Source organism: Mustela nigripes, chromosome 6 (assembly GCF_022355385.1).
Source record: "Mustela nigripes isolate SB6536 chromosome 6, MUSNIG.SB6536, whole genome shotgun sequence".
Lineage (NCBI taxonomy): Eukaryota > Metazoa > Chordata > Mammalia > Carnivora > Mustelidae > Mustela > Mustela nigripes.
This window is the reverse complement of record NC_081562.1, coordinates 15864243-15882160: the sequence shown is the minus strand read 5'-3', so window position 1 is coordinate 15882160 and position 17918 is coordinate 15864243. Positions and strand designations below refer to the sequence as shown.

General features: G+C 49.5%; 1 protein-coding gene across 1 annotated transcript in view; it reads right to left on the bottom strand.

Moving 5' to 3' along the window:
- Window positions 1–17918, bottom strand: part of NUAK1 (NUAK family kinase 1) — a 72086-nt gene that overhangs the window by 39229 nt on the left and 14939 nt on the right. The window contains exon 2 of the mRNA XM_059402189.1: window positions 283–403. Within this exon, the coding sequence (XP_059258172.1) occupies window positions 283–403 (121 nt within the window). The remainder of the gene's footprint in view (window positions 1–282; window positions 404–17918) is intronic.

Genomic DNA, 17918 nt, shown 5'->3' with positions numbered 1-17918 from the left:
TACCGGCTTTTAATAAGGCGGGTTGCTTAGCAACCGCCAAGAACTGGCAAGAAGGCAGAAGAAGGCACCAGCCAGAGCTATTTTATGACCAAAGTGAGCTGTGTTACGTGTGTCTGGTTGCATGCAAGGTAACCAAATGAGAGATAACACCCAGCTATTTTTGCATCATGAGGAAAAATACTTGGCTCCTGCCCAGAAGGGCAATTACCTAAAAATCTTGGCAGGCCCCATGGTATGAAAAATGGTAACTGATACGCGGGTGAAAAAAAAAAAATCACTGACCTTCATAAATACTGATGATATGAGGATGGTTGAGGGATGACATGATCTCAATCTCTCGTCTGATGTGAACCATGTCTTGTTCATCCTTAATTTTGTCCTTACGAATGGATTTTATAGCAACCTATAAAGTCAGGAAATGAAATGTTACCCAGAGAACTAAACAGATGCAAATCAGCCATTGGGGGAGTTTGGAAAATAAATACAGATGTTACTTGTTGGCAGAACCGACAATAACCAAAACAAAGCTTCGAAATACCCCCGTCACATCTTTCTTTTATAGCAAAAACACCCTTCTCCCAACAACAGAAAACATCGGGTTTCAACAGCCGAGGGTTTGGAATGCTGGGTTGGTTTTTTGTTTTATGTTTATGTTTTTGTTTTTGTTTTCCATAAAGCACAGGCTGCATCACGTGGCCAGATCCATTTACTCTAGGAATCCTGATCCTTTGCAAAAAAGGGAAAGGGAGAGCTCGGTTTACAGGGTATCGATGATTAAACATGGGTGGGTGAAATCAGTGTCCCTCTGCTCCACCGGGCAGCTGCCACAGCACAGGCCAACAAGAGCTCTCCTGCATGGGGCTTCTGGAGGCCAGTTCTGCTCAAACGTCCGGTTTTAAGACTCCAGCCTACACTGTGTTTGTGCAATTGCTCAGCGGCCAAATCCTTCCTTCACCCTTCCTCTTGCCCAAGGACCTTTGATACACATGACAAGACCAAAAGCCTCTGCTGTAGAAAAATCAGGACAAAACAAAGGGAGGGACACAGACTCCCTGCCCAGGCCCAGCTGATCCCCGCACCAGTGTCTGCAAAGCTGAACTGCACAGAGAGCTGCCTGGGCCAACGCACAGAGCATTTACTCAAAAGAAACACATACACAAAAAAGTATTAAATGACAATGGGAATCTACTAAGGAAGAATGGCTTTGCCAATGGGATTCATCTTCGCTCATAAACAAGTTGCTTCGTAATTTAATCCACCCTGGGCTCTAAGGGAGGCAAAAAGTACTCTAGAGGGGGAAGGTATCCATGGATAACAAGGAAGCCTGCCAATCAGTGTGTGCCCAGGTCCAAAAGCCTGCTTAGTCCCCTCCAAAGTAGTCCTCCTGTGATGTCAGCTCCCACCTGGACCACCCTCTCCTAGACGGAAGGCTCTTAGCGCATCCCACAGACCACAAAACCATGAAGTGCTCCTTGTTACTACCAGGCCACCGTCACACCTGGATTAAGACAGGTTCCTATCAGCCTCCCTGGGAGCGCACTCCCCTCTGTGATCGTTAGCATCTCCTGGCTTAGACCAGGTCGCCGCCAAGCACGATACGTGGAAACATTTCTAAAATACAGTCGGTCCATCTATAATTCAGTAAGAACTGGGTAGCTATTATCATCATCATCGTTATTATTATTGGTTTTGCTGCTTGCTGACCTCCCAACAAGTCGGGGAAATGGATGGGCAGATCCCCATATGTCTCCTCTGCAGAACCCTCCCCAGCTGTAATGAAATCAGTATTCACGTCGTCACTTGGCTCTGCGGGGATTTAATTGGGGATCTGATTCACACATTGATCTCCAGTGTGTAACTCTGGGTTGGCACAAGGTAGGCCTGAGAAAAGCCTTAGTGTGAGCAGGTGGGCAGGTGTTAGGTCGACAGAAAGGAGAGCACAAGGGAGGAGGGAGGGGGTGGAAGCAGGGGTGATGTCTGCCGTTAGGTTAGGAGAGCCCAGATGGCCGAAGTGATAGTGGCCGGAGCAAAAAAAGGAAGGACCAGCCTAATCAGACACCACCCCTGAGACAGGCACCCTGGGAAACTGCTTAGTTTTTCTCTGGCATCCTGCTGCAAGAGGAACCGAGGAATGGATAAAGCAGAGCGGAAACACGGGACGCTGGGCTCTAAACCCAGGGGCCAGCACCGTTCTCCCTCAGCCTCCCGAAGCTGCATAAAAGGGGGCTGCCCAGAGATGAATGAGCTTCCAGCTTCAAGGCCCTTTTCACCAGGGTGCTGGGCTCAAAGCCACCCCAGCCCCTCCCGGAGCCCCATTCTGTATGCAGCAAGAAAAGCCTCCCTGTGCTGAAGTGGAATGTAAAGATATGACTGGCAGGCTTTATTTTGTCTGAGCTGGGACTGTGATCCTGGGAGCTTGCTCTCGAAGGAAGCAGACAGGGAACACACACAGGCCTTGGAGGATGTGGGTGGCTGTTGGATCGACTCCTGCATTCCTCCAGGAACTAAAGACGGGCTAGGGGAGAAACCACCCCTTGGATTATGCAGCAGGCTGAACTTGGCCTCCAGGAGGCCCTATTGTCAAATAACAATAGGCATAAATTCTTTCCCCTTCCAGGGTTAGGGGAGGCTGGTGACAGGGGGGGGTAAGAAAAGAAGCTCACTTGTCAGTGGGCTCCCCTCAACAGTGGAGCAGGGGCACGTTTGCCAGGGGGATGCTTCCAGCCCAGTATGAAAAGGAAAGTGTTCACATTCTAATAAAACCCCACTCGGTGCTGAGGAACTAAAAGGGCTCCATAAATGTTAATAACCATGGTCGCTGCCCCTCCACAAAAGCTTCCCTCTTCCTGAAATGAATCTTCTATTGACAATGTAAAAGAGGGCTCATTCTGCCCTCTCTTTCAAAGGGTTGGAGGAAGTCAGTCGGAGACAAATGCTAGAGATCTCTCAGAGCCATGTAACTGTCAAGGCCAGGGCGAGACCCTCCGCCCAACTCCCAGGAGCAGGGAGCTGACGCGCCAGTCAGTGGCAAACCTCGGACACTGTAACACCACCGGTAAGAACAGCAGTCCGGCCCTTCCCACCCCAGATCTCCAGATCCTCGCTCAGGCCCCAGCTCCAGGATGCCTTCCGCGGATCTCCCTGACCCCTCTCGCCACACGGTCCCCCACTTTATCTTCTTGGGGGCCTGTCACACCACATGAAATTCTCTGGCTTCTCTGTTTGCTGCATATTCAGCCTGCAACCCAGTGCAGCTTGTGGCCTGTTTCTGGAGGACCCAGAAAGCTAAGAACGGTTGTCGTATTTTTTAAAGAGTCGTTTATAAAAGGAGACAGAGATCTATCAATGAAGGTGCTGTAACGTAAGGAAGCGCCTGCTTCATGAGGTCGAGGGAGAAACGGAGCCAGCACGCAGGGAAGCAGGGTTGCCTAATGGTCAGGGGCACTGGGGCGCGGCTTTGAGTCCTGGCTGAAACCACTCACTAGCTCACTAGCCGCTGTGTGACCTCGGGCTGGTTGCATAACCTTTCTGTGCTCCACTTTCCTCATCCACCAAGGAGGAACTCCTGTGAGGATTAAGTGAAGAGGGGAATAAGAGATTCACACTCGAATCAAAAGTCTGTCTCAAGATACCCCCTTCAGCATCTCTGGATTTGGGCTGCTTGTTCACTTCTTTCTTTGGAACACCAACCAGGTACCAAGCACAGCGCTGGCACAACCCAGAAGAGAACCAACAAGATTCTGTCCCAGCCCTCAAGGTTAGGGGGAGGAGGGGGGGGTGGCAAAAATTGCACAAATAATTACGTAGTTTTCCTCATGGCCAAAGGCCACCAAACAGACACAGAGAGGTGTGGGCATTCTGGAGAAAATGTGCTCTGCAGTTTTCCTAGTCCTCACCCACATTGACAAAGAAAGATAGAGGTAAGGGAAGAAAGGCCCAGCAGGAAGAGATTACCAAATGTCTGAAATCATACACCTTCCCAAAAAAATCCAATTTGTTGCCGCAGGAGCCAAAGAGATGTCACCCTGCCTGCAAAGCAACGGGAACTCACGCGCAGTACGGCCACATTCATAAATGTTCCCAAGTCTAGACAGCACCGTGCGCCTTATAAAATGGTCTGCCTTTAAATAAGGCCACCCTAGAGTTTAATGTCTAAACCGTATGCAGCAGCAGGTCTGGCGGGGGGACCTGTGAATTCTGCCCTGCCTCTTTAAGCGGTGCTCTCAGCCCAGCCAGCCCTCAGCCCTCCTGAAAGGGAGCAGGCCCTGCCTCCTCTTCCCTACAGGGCACTTTTTCGTTTTTTGGAGGAATCACCTGTTCTGCACCCTGCTGGGCGTCCTTTGCCACTGTGGCTGCCAGGAATGTTAAGGGCTTGGTGGCTGGGCAGGGATGGGGAGACAGTAGCTAGCTGACCTCAGGGGAGCCGGAGCATCACAGGTCTGTTCTCATCTGCTAAAGGGGGCTAGGAAGCATGGCCCCCCAACCCCCTCTTAACCCCCACCTCCACCCCACCCCCTCCTGGGGCTGTTATAAGGAGTGAGAATGATGTGAGTAAAGTAGCACACAGTAGGTGTTTACTAAATGGTTGTGATGATAGATGAGGCCTGGAAGATATGGGGTCCTGGACCGCGTTTCAGGGGTGATGAGCTCCAGCAAATCATCTTATAGGCCTCCCTCCCACCATGCCCCACACATCCTCTCCTTCCCCACATTTGTACTGAGGCCAGAGCGGGTTAAAATTCTGCCTGCCTGCCTGCCGGCCGGCAGAGAGTGAGGCCACCAGCCGTCCTCCTGGCTTGCCCTGGGGCCTGGGGGTAGTTCTGGACAGGCTGTATGTTTGCCCCTAAGCAAGAGCATCACTGCGCTCTTCCCTCCAGAGCCCCTCCCATGATGCTCAGTCACTGCCATCTCTCAGCCTGCAGGGAGCATCCCAGAACCCTGATTCTCAAACAGGGGTCATGGACACCTTGTTAAAATGCAGATTCTGAGTCCAAAGTTCTAACAGGGGGCCTGGGATTCTGCATTCCTAGCAAGTTTCCTGTGACAACAGTGAAGCCGATCTGAGGGGCAAGATCTTAGTGCTCTGACTTTGCCCGGGACATAGCCACATTTTAAAATCAGTGGCAAGGGGCGCCTGGGTGGCTCAGTGGGTTAAAGCCTCTACCTTCGGCTCAGGTCATGATCTCAGGGTCCTGGGATAGAGACCCGCATCAGGCTCCCTGCTCAGCAGGGAGTCTGCTTCCTCTTCTCTCTCTCTGCCTACTTCTCTGCCTACTTGTGATCTGTCAAATAAATAAATAAAATCTTTAAAAATAAGTAAATAAATAAATAAAATCAGCAGCAAGATTCTTAGCATTTCTTAAGCGTCAACTATGCATCAGTGGAGATTATCTCATTTAATCCTAACTGCAACCCCATTTTACAGGGGAGGAAACTGAGATACAGAAAAGACAAATACTGCCCAAACTCAAACAGGTTGTGAAAGACAGAGCTAAGACTTCCACGGAGGCTGCTGATTCTAGCGGCTCTGGGTGAAGCTGGCATGGACAGCAACAGGGCAAGGGACAGAATCTCTCCATGGATCTTAAAGAGTCTCCAAAACTCGCTGTGATGGGACCCCCTCCAAGCAGGTGAAGTTTTATAGGGTCAGAGGTGAGGTGCAAGAAGGCAGCATTTCGAGTCTGAGTAGCAGCAAAGAAATGCAGCCAGAAACACAGCATTAGCATCACTTAGTAGGAACAAGTCTGCATTCTAACCCCGGCAACAGGAGCTGGCAGCTTCCTTCCCTGCCATTCACAAGGTGTGATCTCACCCCCCCGGCCACGTTCCACAGGAGCTGCGGGGCACAGAGGCAGAGGCAGCTTGGGGATCTTTGCTCACCCAGGGGCCTGGAGGCCACTTGCAGCAGAGGTGAGCTGCCAAATGAGGTTGGAGGCCAGTGGAGAGGTTCCTGCTCGCGTCTGGTTGACGGTCAGAGTTCAGGGCAGGACACAGCTCCACACCAGCCACACAAGAAAGGCTGTGCACGGCCATGACCGCGGCAATGCCACCCAGGAGGCCAGCCTGCAGCCAAAGCCCCTAATTAATTAAATGACCTCCAGCTCTTTGCGAGGAGCCTGGCCAACTCGGGAGAACACTCGAACAAGTTGCCATGATGCAACCGACCCCACAGGGACCCAAGCCAACTCCTCCACGGGGCCCAGGGGCCTCTTCCTCTCCGGGCTGTTGATTCATGTCACTACATGGATGTTTTTTCAGACAGAAGCCGACCGGGAGCCAAGAGTTGTAGCAACAGGCCCGGAGGAGATGCACCCCAACGCCAGGAAGTTTGGCGTGTGGAAGAGCTTTTTCTTCGAAGAACAGAATCCACCGTGCACCACCAGCAGCCCTTGAACCTCATCAAAGGTTCTGAAAATAGAGTCCTCTGTTGGAGGTGGTACTCCAGCCTCGATTTCCCAAAACTCCCCATCAGGGGTGATGTGGCCTGACTGGTTTTTCTCCCGCCGTGAAAAATGTGTTCTATTTCAAGGGCGCCTGGGTGGCTCAGTCAGTTAAGCGTCCTCCTCTTGATTTCAGTTCAGGTCTTGTTCTCAGGGTCTGGAGATCAAGCCCCGCGTCGGGCCCCACACTCAGCGGGGAATCTGCTTGAGATTCTCTCTCTCCCTCTGCCCCACCCCTGCCCTTCTCCTCTGCCTGCTCTCTCTCTCTCTCTTAAAAATAAATAAATATTTTTTTTAATGTGTTCTATTTCCAGAATTGAATAGCAAATCAGATTTTTATCTGATGGGACTGCTCAGAGGACCTCAGAGAGGCCGGGACGTCTTTATCTTTATCCCCACAGCCCCTCTTCAAGGTCTGGGCTAAGCACGTCATTATTGCATGGGGTGATGCCACAAGGGAAGTGGAATTCATGGCTCAAAAACTGTGGGCACATTTACACTCCCTCTACCAGGCCGGGGTTTGTAAACACCAGACAGTGGCCACGGCTGACCAGGCAGGAATCAAAGGAGCGGCAGGAAAAAAAAAAAAAGAAAAAGGCCCATGAAAACTTCACAACAGTGTCAATGCCAAAAGCAAGCAGTGAGAGCTCAGAGCACATGATCTGATTCTCTGGGAGAGCAGTCCTTCCCTCAAAGAGTGCTGAGCACACCGCCTGCATCAGATCTTGGGGAGGGGGTGCTGACTGTCAAAATGCAGCTTCCGACCCCTCCCAATAATCTACTGAATTCCAGCAACAGCCTTTTTTACAAGCTTCCCAGGGGATTCTGCTGCACTCTGATGTTTGCAAACCGTCGGAGAAATGGCGGCCATGATGGCACTTCTTATTCCATAACTTAAACACTGCGCAGTCGTATTAAACATGAGATGATTAATGAAAATTAATGAACTGTCCATCCCTAGAGAGGGGAATTAAAAACAAGCTGATTCCCTGAGGGGGACTCTGTGACAATCTATTTATTTATTTATTTATTTATTTATTTATTTATTTATTGTTTATTTATTTATTTTTATTATTTTTATTTATTTATTTTTTATTTTGTTTTTTAATTTAACCCTGGCAAGGGAGGTTTGATCCCTGGGGATAGTTTGCTCGTGTGAGCCTGTGGCTGCTGTGGAGGCCCCAGAAGCTGGCTGATAATGATCTCCTCTCCATGCTCTGCACTCAACCCGGGGTTCCCACGTCAATGTCTCCAAAGGAAGAGAGAGGAAGTGAGCCCTGGAGCCTCCTGTCCGGCCGACTCTGTGACAGAAGATCTATCTGGCTGGGACCTCAAGGAGCTTCCTCTTACCAGGATGCTCCAGAAGTCTCTCCAGGTTCCCCCCCAATAAATGACCCCAAGGCCCGTGGCACGTCAAGTCCTCTGGAAGCACAAGAGATGGGACCCAGGCAACAGCAGCGCCTACAGAGGGACTCAATTCGTAAGGCTGTTTAGCTGGAACCCAAATGGCCAAGCAGCTGTTTATTTTTGGACTTTCCCATTTCCGAAAGCCAAATGCAACACCAACTCAGAATTCTACAGAGCAGCTGCTTTTCTTCCAGGTTCCAACTGTCCTGAGGAGGGAGAGGAAGGGCCCGACCTGAAGGCTGACACTGGACAGCCTCGACTGGTAGCATCTGATTGCTCTGATGCGGTTCATAACCCGGTCTGGATAAGCATAGAATTGTGCAATTTTTATTTATCAACTTCCGAGCCCAGCTGAGCCCCGGCCAGAACAGCTGAGAGACCACATCAGCACCTTGGCCTTGTCCTCGCTCACAGCAACGTGGCCAGGTGCCCCTGCGCGGACATACCCAGGCCAGCATGCCAGAGGCTCAGTGCCCTCCTCTGCCAATGAGGATGTCAACAGTGCCCGCACCGGGGGGGGGGGGGGGGGGGATCAGAGATTGCTTGCAGCATGGAGGGCGGAGAAGGCAAACAGTCGTAGGGCACAAGGTATGATGATCTGCAGATGTTAGAGCTGCAAGGACCTCGGGATGGTCTATCCCAAACCCCTCACTTTATAGGTGGAGAAACTGAGTCCTGGGGACGTCAAAGCACAGGCCCGTGTTCACAGAGTTAATAGCGGTACTGGACCCCCAGTCTGGGACGAATACTCCGGGCTAGGGGTGCTCACCAACTCCCAAGCCACATCTAACAGCAGGACCAAAACTGCCACCCGAAGATTGACCATGCAGCTGGGAAGCCCAGCCCCAGCTCAGCCAGGGGCCCGGACTGCCGCACTGTGAACAAGCCGACATGGAGAATGACAGATCCCCCTGGGCGTGCTGGCAAATTATGACTCGTTTCGCGTCACAACACTTCCCTGTCGTGCCAAGGGCTGTCCTCCCACAGACATGCCAGAGACATGGTATTCACTCCAATTCAGCCCAAACCATGTTCCAGTTTCTGAAGTCTTACTTGATATCACACGTGTGTGTGATATATCACATATATGTGATATATCACACATATCATATCTCCCCAAGTATGCATACTTGGAGAGTTTTTATCCCCTTATTTCTTAATTCACTGAAAACACTGCTTTTAAATATTAACTTCGGGCTGCTACTAAGTCACTGACCTTGGGAACAGTGAACAAGGGACGCAGAAGACCTAAGACCCAAAATTAGTTTTCCAAAGGGGGGGAAAAATTTGTCCATTGAATTTAGCTGGTCCAGGTGAGCAGAACAAAGAAGAAAAGTTTTTTTAAATTTCTTAAGATGGTAAAATATATAGGAACATGCAAAAAAAAAAAAAAGTGTGGCTTTAAATTACATTGCATATTTTAACTGTGGATGATTTTATAAATAAGTGAAAGGGAAGATTCTTCAGATGTTATTTTTATCCCGACGAAACCCTTGTTGGGAAAGCTGATTCGTGGCAATGAGAGTGTGCGAAGACACACAGGACAGGTAAGGAACAACAGTCTGGCTGTGATCTGTCCCCCTGGAGGCCTCCTTCAGCATCTCATCACAAACAAGAGTTTCTTTTCCTTCCAAAAGAAGCTCTCACTGTCCATTGCCCAGAGAGTTAACAGGCTGGGCCCTGCTCCAGAGCCCTAGGGCAAAATCCCACACACCCCCATCCCTGGTGCTTATCAGCCCGCTAATGACCCCCTCCCCCTGCAAACCTGCCCAGGGAGGCTTGTCACAGCAGCTCCTCCAGCTTCGCAGGCACAGCCCCAGGCGATGCCAACCGGACCCCCAAAGAGCACGCGCAGCCCCCAGCGGGCATTTCCGGCCACCCCATGAGGCAGGTTAGCTCTGTGACCTTCATCCAACACCCACCACTCAGTTCCTACCCTCACGGAGTATGGGGCAGGGGTCTGTGGCTCTTATGAGGACCCCAAAGAACAGCCTGGGTGGAAAGTGAGGCACTCCCGGACATTCGTGCTTGTTATTTTCTCTGCCGGGACCTCTCCACGCCCAATCATCTGCAACTGTCTTCAACTGACCGCCAGCACCTCCGTATCTGTCCCCCACCAGGAGCCCCCATGACGCATGTACAGGTCCGCTTCCCTAACCTTGGTCACCATTCACACAGAGACCATTTCTGTCTCCACGTCTCCAGCGCCTTGCAAGTGCCTGGCACATAGTAGACGCCAAGAAGCTGTGGCTCAAAAGGACTCCAAGTATTACACAGGACCCTTAACATTTTGTGAAAGTGAAATAAACCAGACGAGGAAGGCAAATCCTGTATGATCTCACGTACCTGTGGAATCTCAGACAGCCAACCTCATAGAGGTAGAGAGTGCACTGGTGGGTCCCAGGGCCTGTGGGGTGGGGGAAATAGGAGATGTGTGTCCAAGGGCACCACACCCCCCAGCTCTAAGCTGACTAAGTCGTGAGGACCTCAGGTGCAGCATAGTGACTACAGTTAACAAATACTGTCTGAGGTACTTGAAAGTTAAGAAAGTAGATCTTAAATGTTACACACACACACGCACACGCACACACACACACACACACAATGATGACTAGGTGAAAGGATAGAAGTGGTAACTAACCTGATAATGGTAATTATTTTGCAATATACCAAACTGCAAATATATGGAAATGTATCAAATCATTGCACCACAGACCTTAAACTGACATACATCCTATGTCAATAATACCTCAATAAAGCTGGAACTGGGAAGGAAGGACCCTTAAAAAAATGGAAAACCACAGGAGAACATCTTATCATTCCACGGCCACCTGCCACTGGGTCTTTTTTTTACTCACTCATCTCTCAAGTGTTGAATCCCTACTTACCCTGAAATCACTGAGCCCGAACTTGTTCATCTCTAAAATGGAAAAAATACAATGGTGTTTAGAAATGGAGCCTTCAGGAGTGGATTAGGTCCTGAGGTTGGAGCACTCATGAACGGGATCAGTGGCCTTAGTAGAGAGACCCCAAAGAGCTCCCTTGTCCCATCTGCCAAGTGGGGGCATGTGAGAAGATGGTCGTCTATGAACTGGGAAAGGGGCCATCTCCAGACACAAAACCTCTGGGTGCTCTTGATCTTGGACTTCCACCCTTCGAAACTATAAAAAATAAATTTCCATTATTTATAAGCTCCTAAAAAAATAAGACGGAGATAAGAACAGCACCCACTGCGGAAGGCTGGAAGATAATTCACAACAACAGCTAACAGTGATGCTAATAATTACAGGTTATCAGGCCCTGACTGTGAGCCAGGCACCGGGCACCGTCCTGTTGCTTAACCTTTCCCTCATTAAATTCTTGCAGAAACATTATTATTTCTGCTTCTCCATGAATATAAACGGAGTCTGAGGCAGGTGATGTAACTTGCCCCAGGGTACACGACTCACAAGTAGGGAAGCTGGGTCACACAAAACCCAATAACCGTATTCTTAAACTCTGGACCACACCCACGAAGCAGGTGCCACAGCGCCTGGCTCAGTGCGGGGATTTGATGAAAAGGGGCTGAATCCGAGTATCTGGAGATAACACCTCGTTTCCGCCCTGAGTCTTGTTTTAAGCTAGTTTTTAAACTGCTTCCATCTTCAAAAGCACCTCCATTGGTGTTGCTTGCTTTTCTCTGTGAGGCCAGCCCATGCAACTGGACAAAAGGCGGAGCTGGAGAAGGGTGTGAGAGGTGTGTCCTTAAAAATGATGCGATCATGAGTCAATTCTCCAGCAAGCAATCCGGGCAAATTCGCTCTGGACAAGGCACTGATCTAGGCCCCGTAGGACATGATCCAGACATTCCCTCTAAGGGGCTTACAATCCTACTGGAAAGGGCGGTGGACATCAAAGCTTCTCCCTGCCCTGCACCTGTTCACCCTTCTACTGATAGGAACACTCTGACATTGCTCTGGGGATCCCACCACGTGGAGTTTTAAAAGAGAATGTCAGTCAAATTAAAGCACTCTCCCAATGTCAACAGGTGGGCCCATGATCCTAGGACTGGGCTAAGAAGAGGCTGCTTCCCCAGAATTGAGTTTTGAGTGGTCTGAGAATGGCTGGGCCATTCATCCCAACAACAATCTCTGAAAAGAACTAGTTCCCTGGGGCTTCCTTGGGTTTTGTCTTTTCCCCAGCCTCGTCCTCTGGGAACACCAGACCTTCCAAGTTCACTTCCTCCTTAATGAGTCACAGAGTCCATTTCTGTCACTAGCAACCAAGACCCCTAACTTCTACTGAGAGACGTCAATGGGTCAGCGTGGTAAGACAGAACAAGACTACTGAGCAGGGAAGCACCTGCTATGTTTGGGGCTAGAGAAGTCAGGGCAGGCTCCTGGGAGCAGGTGGGATGAGGGACTGGACCAGAAGATACAAGTCTTCGACACAGACAAGGAGACTACCAATCAAGACATCTCACCCTCCTCAAGCCAACAGGCAAACACATAAGCCTAGCGTTTGGCCAAGATGATGCTTTTTCTAGGACTGTAAGACCCTTTCCAGCAAAGTGTCTTTTTGGGAGATCATGAACTGTTTTAGGTATGCAGAGTTGGGGCCTCCTAAGAAGTCCTTCCGTGCATCACCTCCCGCCATTTCTACCTCTGTGTTTCACTCACAGTCCTAAATATGACCAAAATTGAGTCTCATTTTGCTCATTCATTTTTCCATCCCTAAAAAGGACATATCTGCTCTGTCCCCTTTGCTCACACATACTGTGTGCCTACACTCAGTCACCTCCTCCACAAAATGGGCCATGTCCCACTTGACTGGTACAAGTCAAAATGCCAATCTTCAGGGACCATCCAGATGTAATTTTTACAATAATTTCCTCTTGCACCAAAATAAAGCCATAGTAAATTGTTATGGAGTTTTGCCTTTAGTTTTAGTTTTTGTTTCTGTTTATGGGGTTTTTTTTTTCCCCGTGCTGGTTGGGGGTTCAGTAGGGTTATTTTTTACCTATCTTGCAGAAAAGTAGAGAGAGTCTAGCCATATTCTCTGCCAAATAATGTTCATATCTATATTTACCAGTTCTTATAGACTGAAATGTGTCCCCCCCCAAATTCATATGTTGAGGCCTTACCCACCAATGTGACTCTATTTGAAGGAAGAGCCTTTTAAGGAGGTAATTAGGGGTAAATGAGTCCATAAAGATGGGGCCCTGATCCAACAGGACCGGTGTCCTTATAAGAAGATGAAAAGACACCAGGAGCATTCACATACCCATGACAGAACATGTGAGGACACAGCCAGAAGGTGGCAGTCTACAGGCTGGGAAGAGAGGCCTCACCAGAAACCAACCCTGCCGGCAGCCTGATCTTGAACTTCTAGCCTCCAGACCTGTAAGGAAATTAATTTCTGCTATTTAACCACTCGGTGTGTGGTATTCTGTTATCCAGCCAGAGCACACGAATAATCTACTCCTTGCCCAATTGACCTAAATCACAGTCAACATATAATCCAACCAAAGGGAGGGTCATTCACAGTCAATACCAAGCATAACAAGCAGAGCCTACAGTGCCTTGTTCATCTGTGTGTCCCCAATATCTACAATAGAGTCTGGCACCACAGCAGACATTCAATAAATAGTTGTTGAGTCGAATCAAGTGAATAATAATAATCAAGTCTTCACTTTTGTAAGAATGAAAACACCCACCCTCTCAGGCCACCAACCTGGCCCAGTACCTCAAGTTGTTAAAGTCAGACGACCTACCTAGATGATACCCCGGATTCCACTCTAGTCCACATCATCTCTATCCTTGCGGGGAAGATGGCAAACCCAGGCATGCAAGACCAGGATAGGTAAACGACCCCCAGGCACTATGCGCACCATTCTGTCCCACTTAACTGTACTTGCCCCACCAGCCCCTGAGACAGGCTCCTCGTGTTGCAGGAAAGGAAAACAGAAACTGAGAAAAAGGGACTCCCCACATCACAGGTCATGAGGACCACACCCAATGGTCAAGGGAGTACTTGGATTTTGTGGCCAATGCTGCCTCTGTGGGGCCACAACTGTTCCCACGATTCCATCAAATCCCCAGAATGGCAGGACAAGGAAGGAACACCCTGAGTCCCGACACTGGGATGCTTCTTTTCTCGGGAAGTTAGGCCTGGGGGGAAACTAGCTCAGATATCAAACTGTTCAAACTTCGTGGACGATCCAGCCAGGGAGCTAATCAGAACAGTTCGGGTGTGCGGCTAAACTAGGACACCCCTTCCTGGATCAAGCACCGCCTTTATGGCAACACTTCATAAGAACCATTCCCCTACAACAAAACTGTCAAACCCAGCAACCGCAGGCCAGAAACATCCCAGCTGAGCCCCACCAAGCTGCTTTCTGATGTACTGTACACACAAATACCAATATTCCCCAGATGTTCTCTATGTAAAACATTTGGTTTGAGACGCAGCCCTTTTTTCCCAAAAACCCTTACATTTGTTTAATGGACTCATACAGTTCAGCTAAAATGTCCTGGATCAGACATCTGAGGCCAGCCCGGCTCTGATGTAAGCATCCCATCTGCAGAAAAGACGAACAAGTAAATAAGACAGTCTTCCCCAAGATTTATGCTCCCTGCATCTTTAAGCAGGTCATAAAATGTAAGCTATGTATGGCTAATAATGCAAGTTGCTTTCAAGTGTGTTTCTGAGTCCATCTCCGAATTAATCGAAGACCGATGTTCCAACAGAGAGTGGGTCTGGCCTGCTGAACAGGAGGCCACGTTCTGCTTCTCACTCCCACAGGAAAGAAGTTTTAAAAAAAATCGGTCACCTGAGCCACCTTGAGGTAAAGGTAGGTTTTTCCTCGTTTTCATCATTCAGATACAGTGGTGTCCCCTGTGTTCCAACGCCACTTACCCTCTAAGCCACACTCAAAAACACAGGTAAGAGATGGGGAAATGGAAAATGTACTCCTCAAGTGACCCTGGCCAGCCCTACTCCCCCCACAACGGCTCATCCTGTCACATGAGAAAAACGGAAGTTCACGAGACTCATGGTCAGGGCCTGTTCAGCTGTGACGATTATAAGAGGAAAGGAAATAAACTGTTAGAAAAGCCACCCAAGAAATGTCATTGAATCCATGCCCTGAGTCCCCACAGATGGCAACCCACAATTTTTCTTACTAATATTTATAATAAACTTGGTCACAGCAAATCTTTGGGGAAGTGGAAAAATGGAAGGAGAAAGCTGTCAGAGGGGGCCTCACTCACAGAACCAAGACAGGACAACTGATTTTTACCTTCCATCTGTAACTTCTGTGTCTTGTGGGTTTTTAAGTATGGGGCAGGCATTATTTTTGCTATCGGGAAAGAAGGATTCTATCCTTTAAAAGGGTCACAGAAAGGAATGAAAGTTGATGAGGGAGAAGACAGACAGACTACAGCAGACAGGAGAACCCCAAAATAAAGTTCTAAGGACCAGTTAGGAGAAGTTCCCCAAGGACATCAAAGAGAGTCTAATGTTCCTGTCTTTTGTTTTAAGAAGGAAAGAAAGTGTATGTGCACTTGAAAAAGAATTCCAAAATAAATCCATTTCTTTGACTGAGACTCATGGCAGGTTCAACGCTAGGAGCTTGCTTTTCCTTGCTTTTCCCTATGGCTACTCTCTGCCTTCCCTACAGCCTTCTTGTCCAGTCAGCCGACTACCCACCCACCCTCATCCCAGCCAAGTCAACTGCCCCAATATGGCAGCCTCTACAGCCTGTGGAACTCCTCATCCTCCAGCAGGGCTAGCAAACTATGACATGATTATAAGCCCTTCCAGCCTAAGGATAAAAAGCCCCGGATTTCAGACTTTTCTTTCATCTCTCACTGCCAAGAAAAGGCAAAATGCAAGAAGATAACACAGAAAATAACCCCACAGGGGTCCCGACAACGCTAAGTGCTCCAAAATGCTTTTACGATTGTAGTTAACAAAGAGGCCTTATGCAGAGAGATACATAAGTAAGAAAACGACTCCAATGAGACCTTTCAAATCTTGCGAGGTCCAGAGGACAGTGTCAGGGGCAGCGTGAGAAGGGGCTGGGAGAAGGGGAGCAGCTGGGGCCACTTTCGAGAGGACATTTCAGGTCACCCCACCGAAAGAAGTCCCTCCGAATGTACTTCTGTAGCCCCCAGGGAATTGATTTTGGAGGATGGAATTATTTCGCTGAAATAAACAGACACACAAAGGTCGCTACCACTGGGGCCTAAAAAGAAAACAAGCCAGCTGCCGCATTTACGGGCAGCCTCTGATGCAACAGGAGCAAAAGGTCCCGGCCCAGATCCAGGCGGATGGCTTTGGACACACCAGTCCTCCCCAGAGAAAGCAAGCTTACCGGGGCAAGGTTGGGGGCTGGCGAGGGGGGGCCTTGCCTCCCCGTGGGTGAGGTCCCCACCTGGCCAGGCATCCATGAGGCATCTTCAGGAGAGCAGACCTCGGACCTCTACACTCAGCGTGCGCCAGCCAATAACCTAAGGGATGGTTTAAAATGCGGGTGCCTGGGCCCCATCCCCAGAGAGCTTTTAAAAGGTTATTCTACTGCTCAGCCAGGAACCAGCAGTGTAGCGGGAATTGCCCTCAGCGGGGTCAAATGGACCAGAGTCAACGCAGGTGTAGCCTTGAAGGGTCAAGATCAGGGCAGATCAGGCCAAGCGCCAGTCTCTCTGTACAGAGCTGGCACGTAGTGGGCCCAAGGGAATGTCTGCCGAATGAATGAGTTAATTCTGCTCCTTAAGGCCAGGGATGGGCATGTGTAGATCAACAGAGCTCATAACGTCCATCCGTGTTAATTCCCGAAATAGGTACTGCATAAACACACCTGAACTCTGATTCCAAGGAACTGGCAGAAAAAGATATGAAGGTCCATCCAACGTGCACAGAAGGTGGCTGCTCAAAGCCCAGTGACCGTGAGCAGCAATGTCACCCAATTTCAGGGTTTGGATCCTGCCTATGAGCACAGCAGGTGTGGACAAGTGACTTACTTTTCTATGCCTCAGTGTATCCACTGTAAAATGGGGATAGTCATGGTGTGCACATCTCAGGGTTTCTGTGAGGATGAGTTTAGGTCAGGATCTAACACACATAAGCTACAGCCAGCTACAATCACTGCTATGCAATTGTTTGCTATTATGATCACTCCATGGAAGGGACAGCAGGCAAAGACACCACACGCTTCAGGTCCACCCTAGGAACCCCTCTATGAACTCCAGACCACTCTATGAAGGTCTGAGGGCCCTCTGGTTATCACGAAAGAAGGTGTGGACTAAAGAAAGTGGAGTGCTCTACCCCCAGATAAATATAGCAACGAGCTTCCCGTTGTCCAGAGCTGAGTTTTTTGTTTTTGGGGTTTTTTTAAGATTCATTTATTTATTTGAGAGAGAAGCAGGGGAGGAGGGAAGACAGGGGGAGAGGGAGACAAAATCTTTTTTTTTTTTTTTAAAGATTTTATTTATTTACTTGACAGAGATCACAAGTAGGCAGAGAGACAGGCAGAGAGAGAGAGGGGGGAAGCAGGCTCCCTGCTGAGCAGAGAGCCCAATACGGGGCTCGATCCCAGGACCCTGAGATCATGACCGGAGCTGAAGGCAGAGGCCCAACCCACTGAGCCACCCATGCGCCCCGGGAGACAGAATCTTAAGCAGCCTCCCAGAGGAGCACAGAGCCCAAAGCAGGGCTCGATCTCACAAGAGCTCTAGAGGTCCGACCTGAGCCAGAACCAAGTCGGACGCTTCCCCTACTGCGTCTCCCAGGTGCCCACAGCCACAGCTGTGCTTCCCAAAGTGCAGACCATGGACCAATCCCATCACATTCACTTGAGTCTCCTGCTTCACATGCTGTGGATTCCCAGGTCTCCCTACATCTCACCCCAGCCCTGCTGGGTCAGACTCTCTGGGGCAGATGCCAAAGATGGTACATTTTGACTGGCACACCCAGCAGAGCCACAAGTCCCCTCAAAATTAAGAACCATTGGATTGGCTAAGCTAGAGGATCCGTGTCTGTATCCCCCAGAGCCTCACACCATGCCTGACACACAGCAGGTGCTTGACAAAC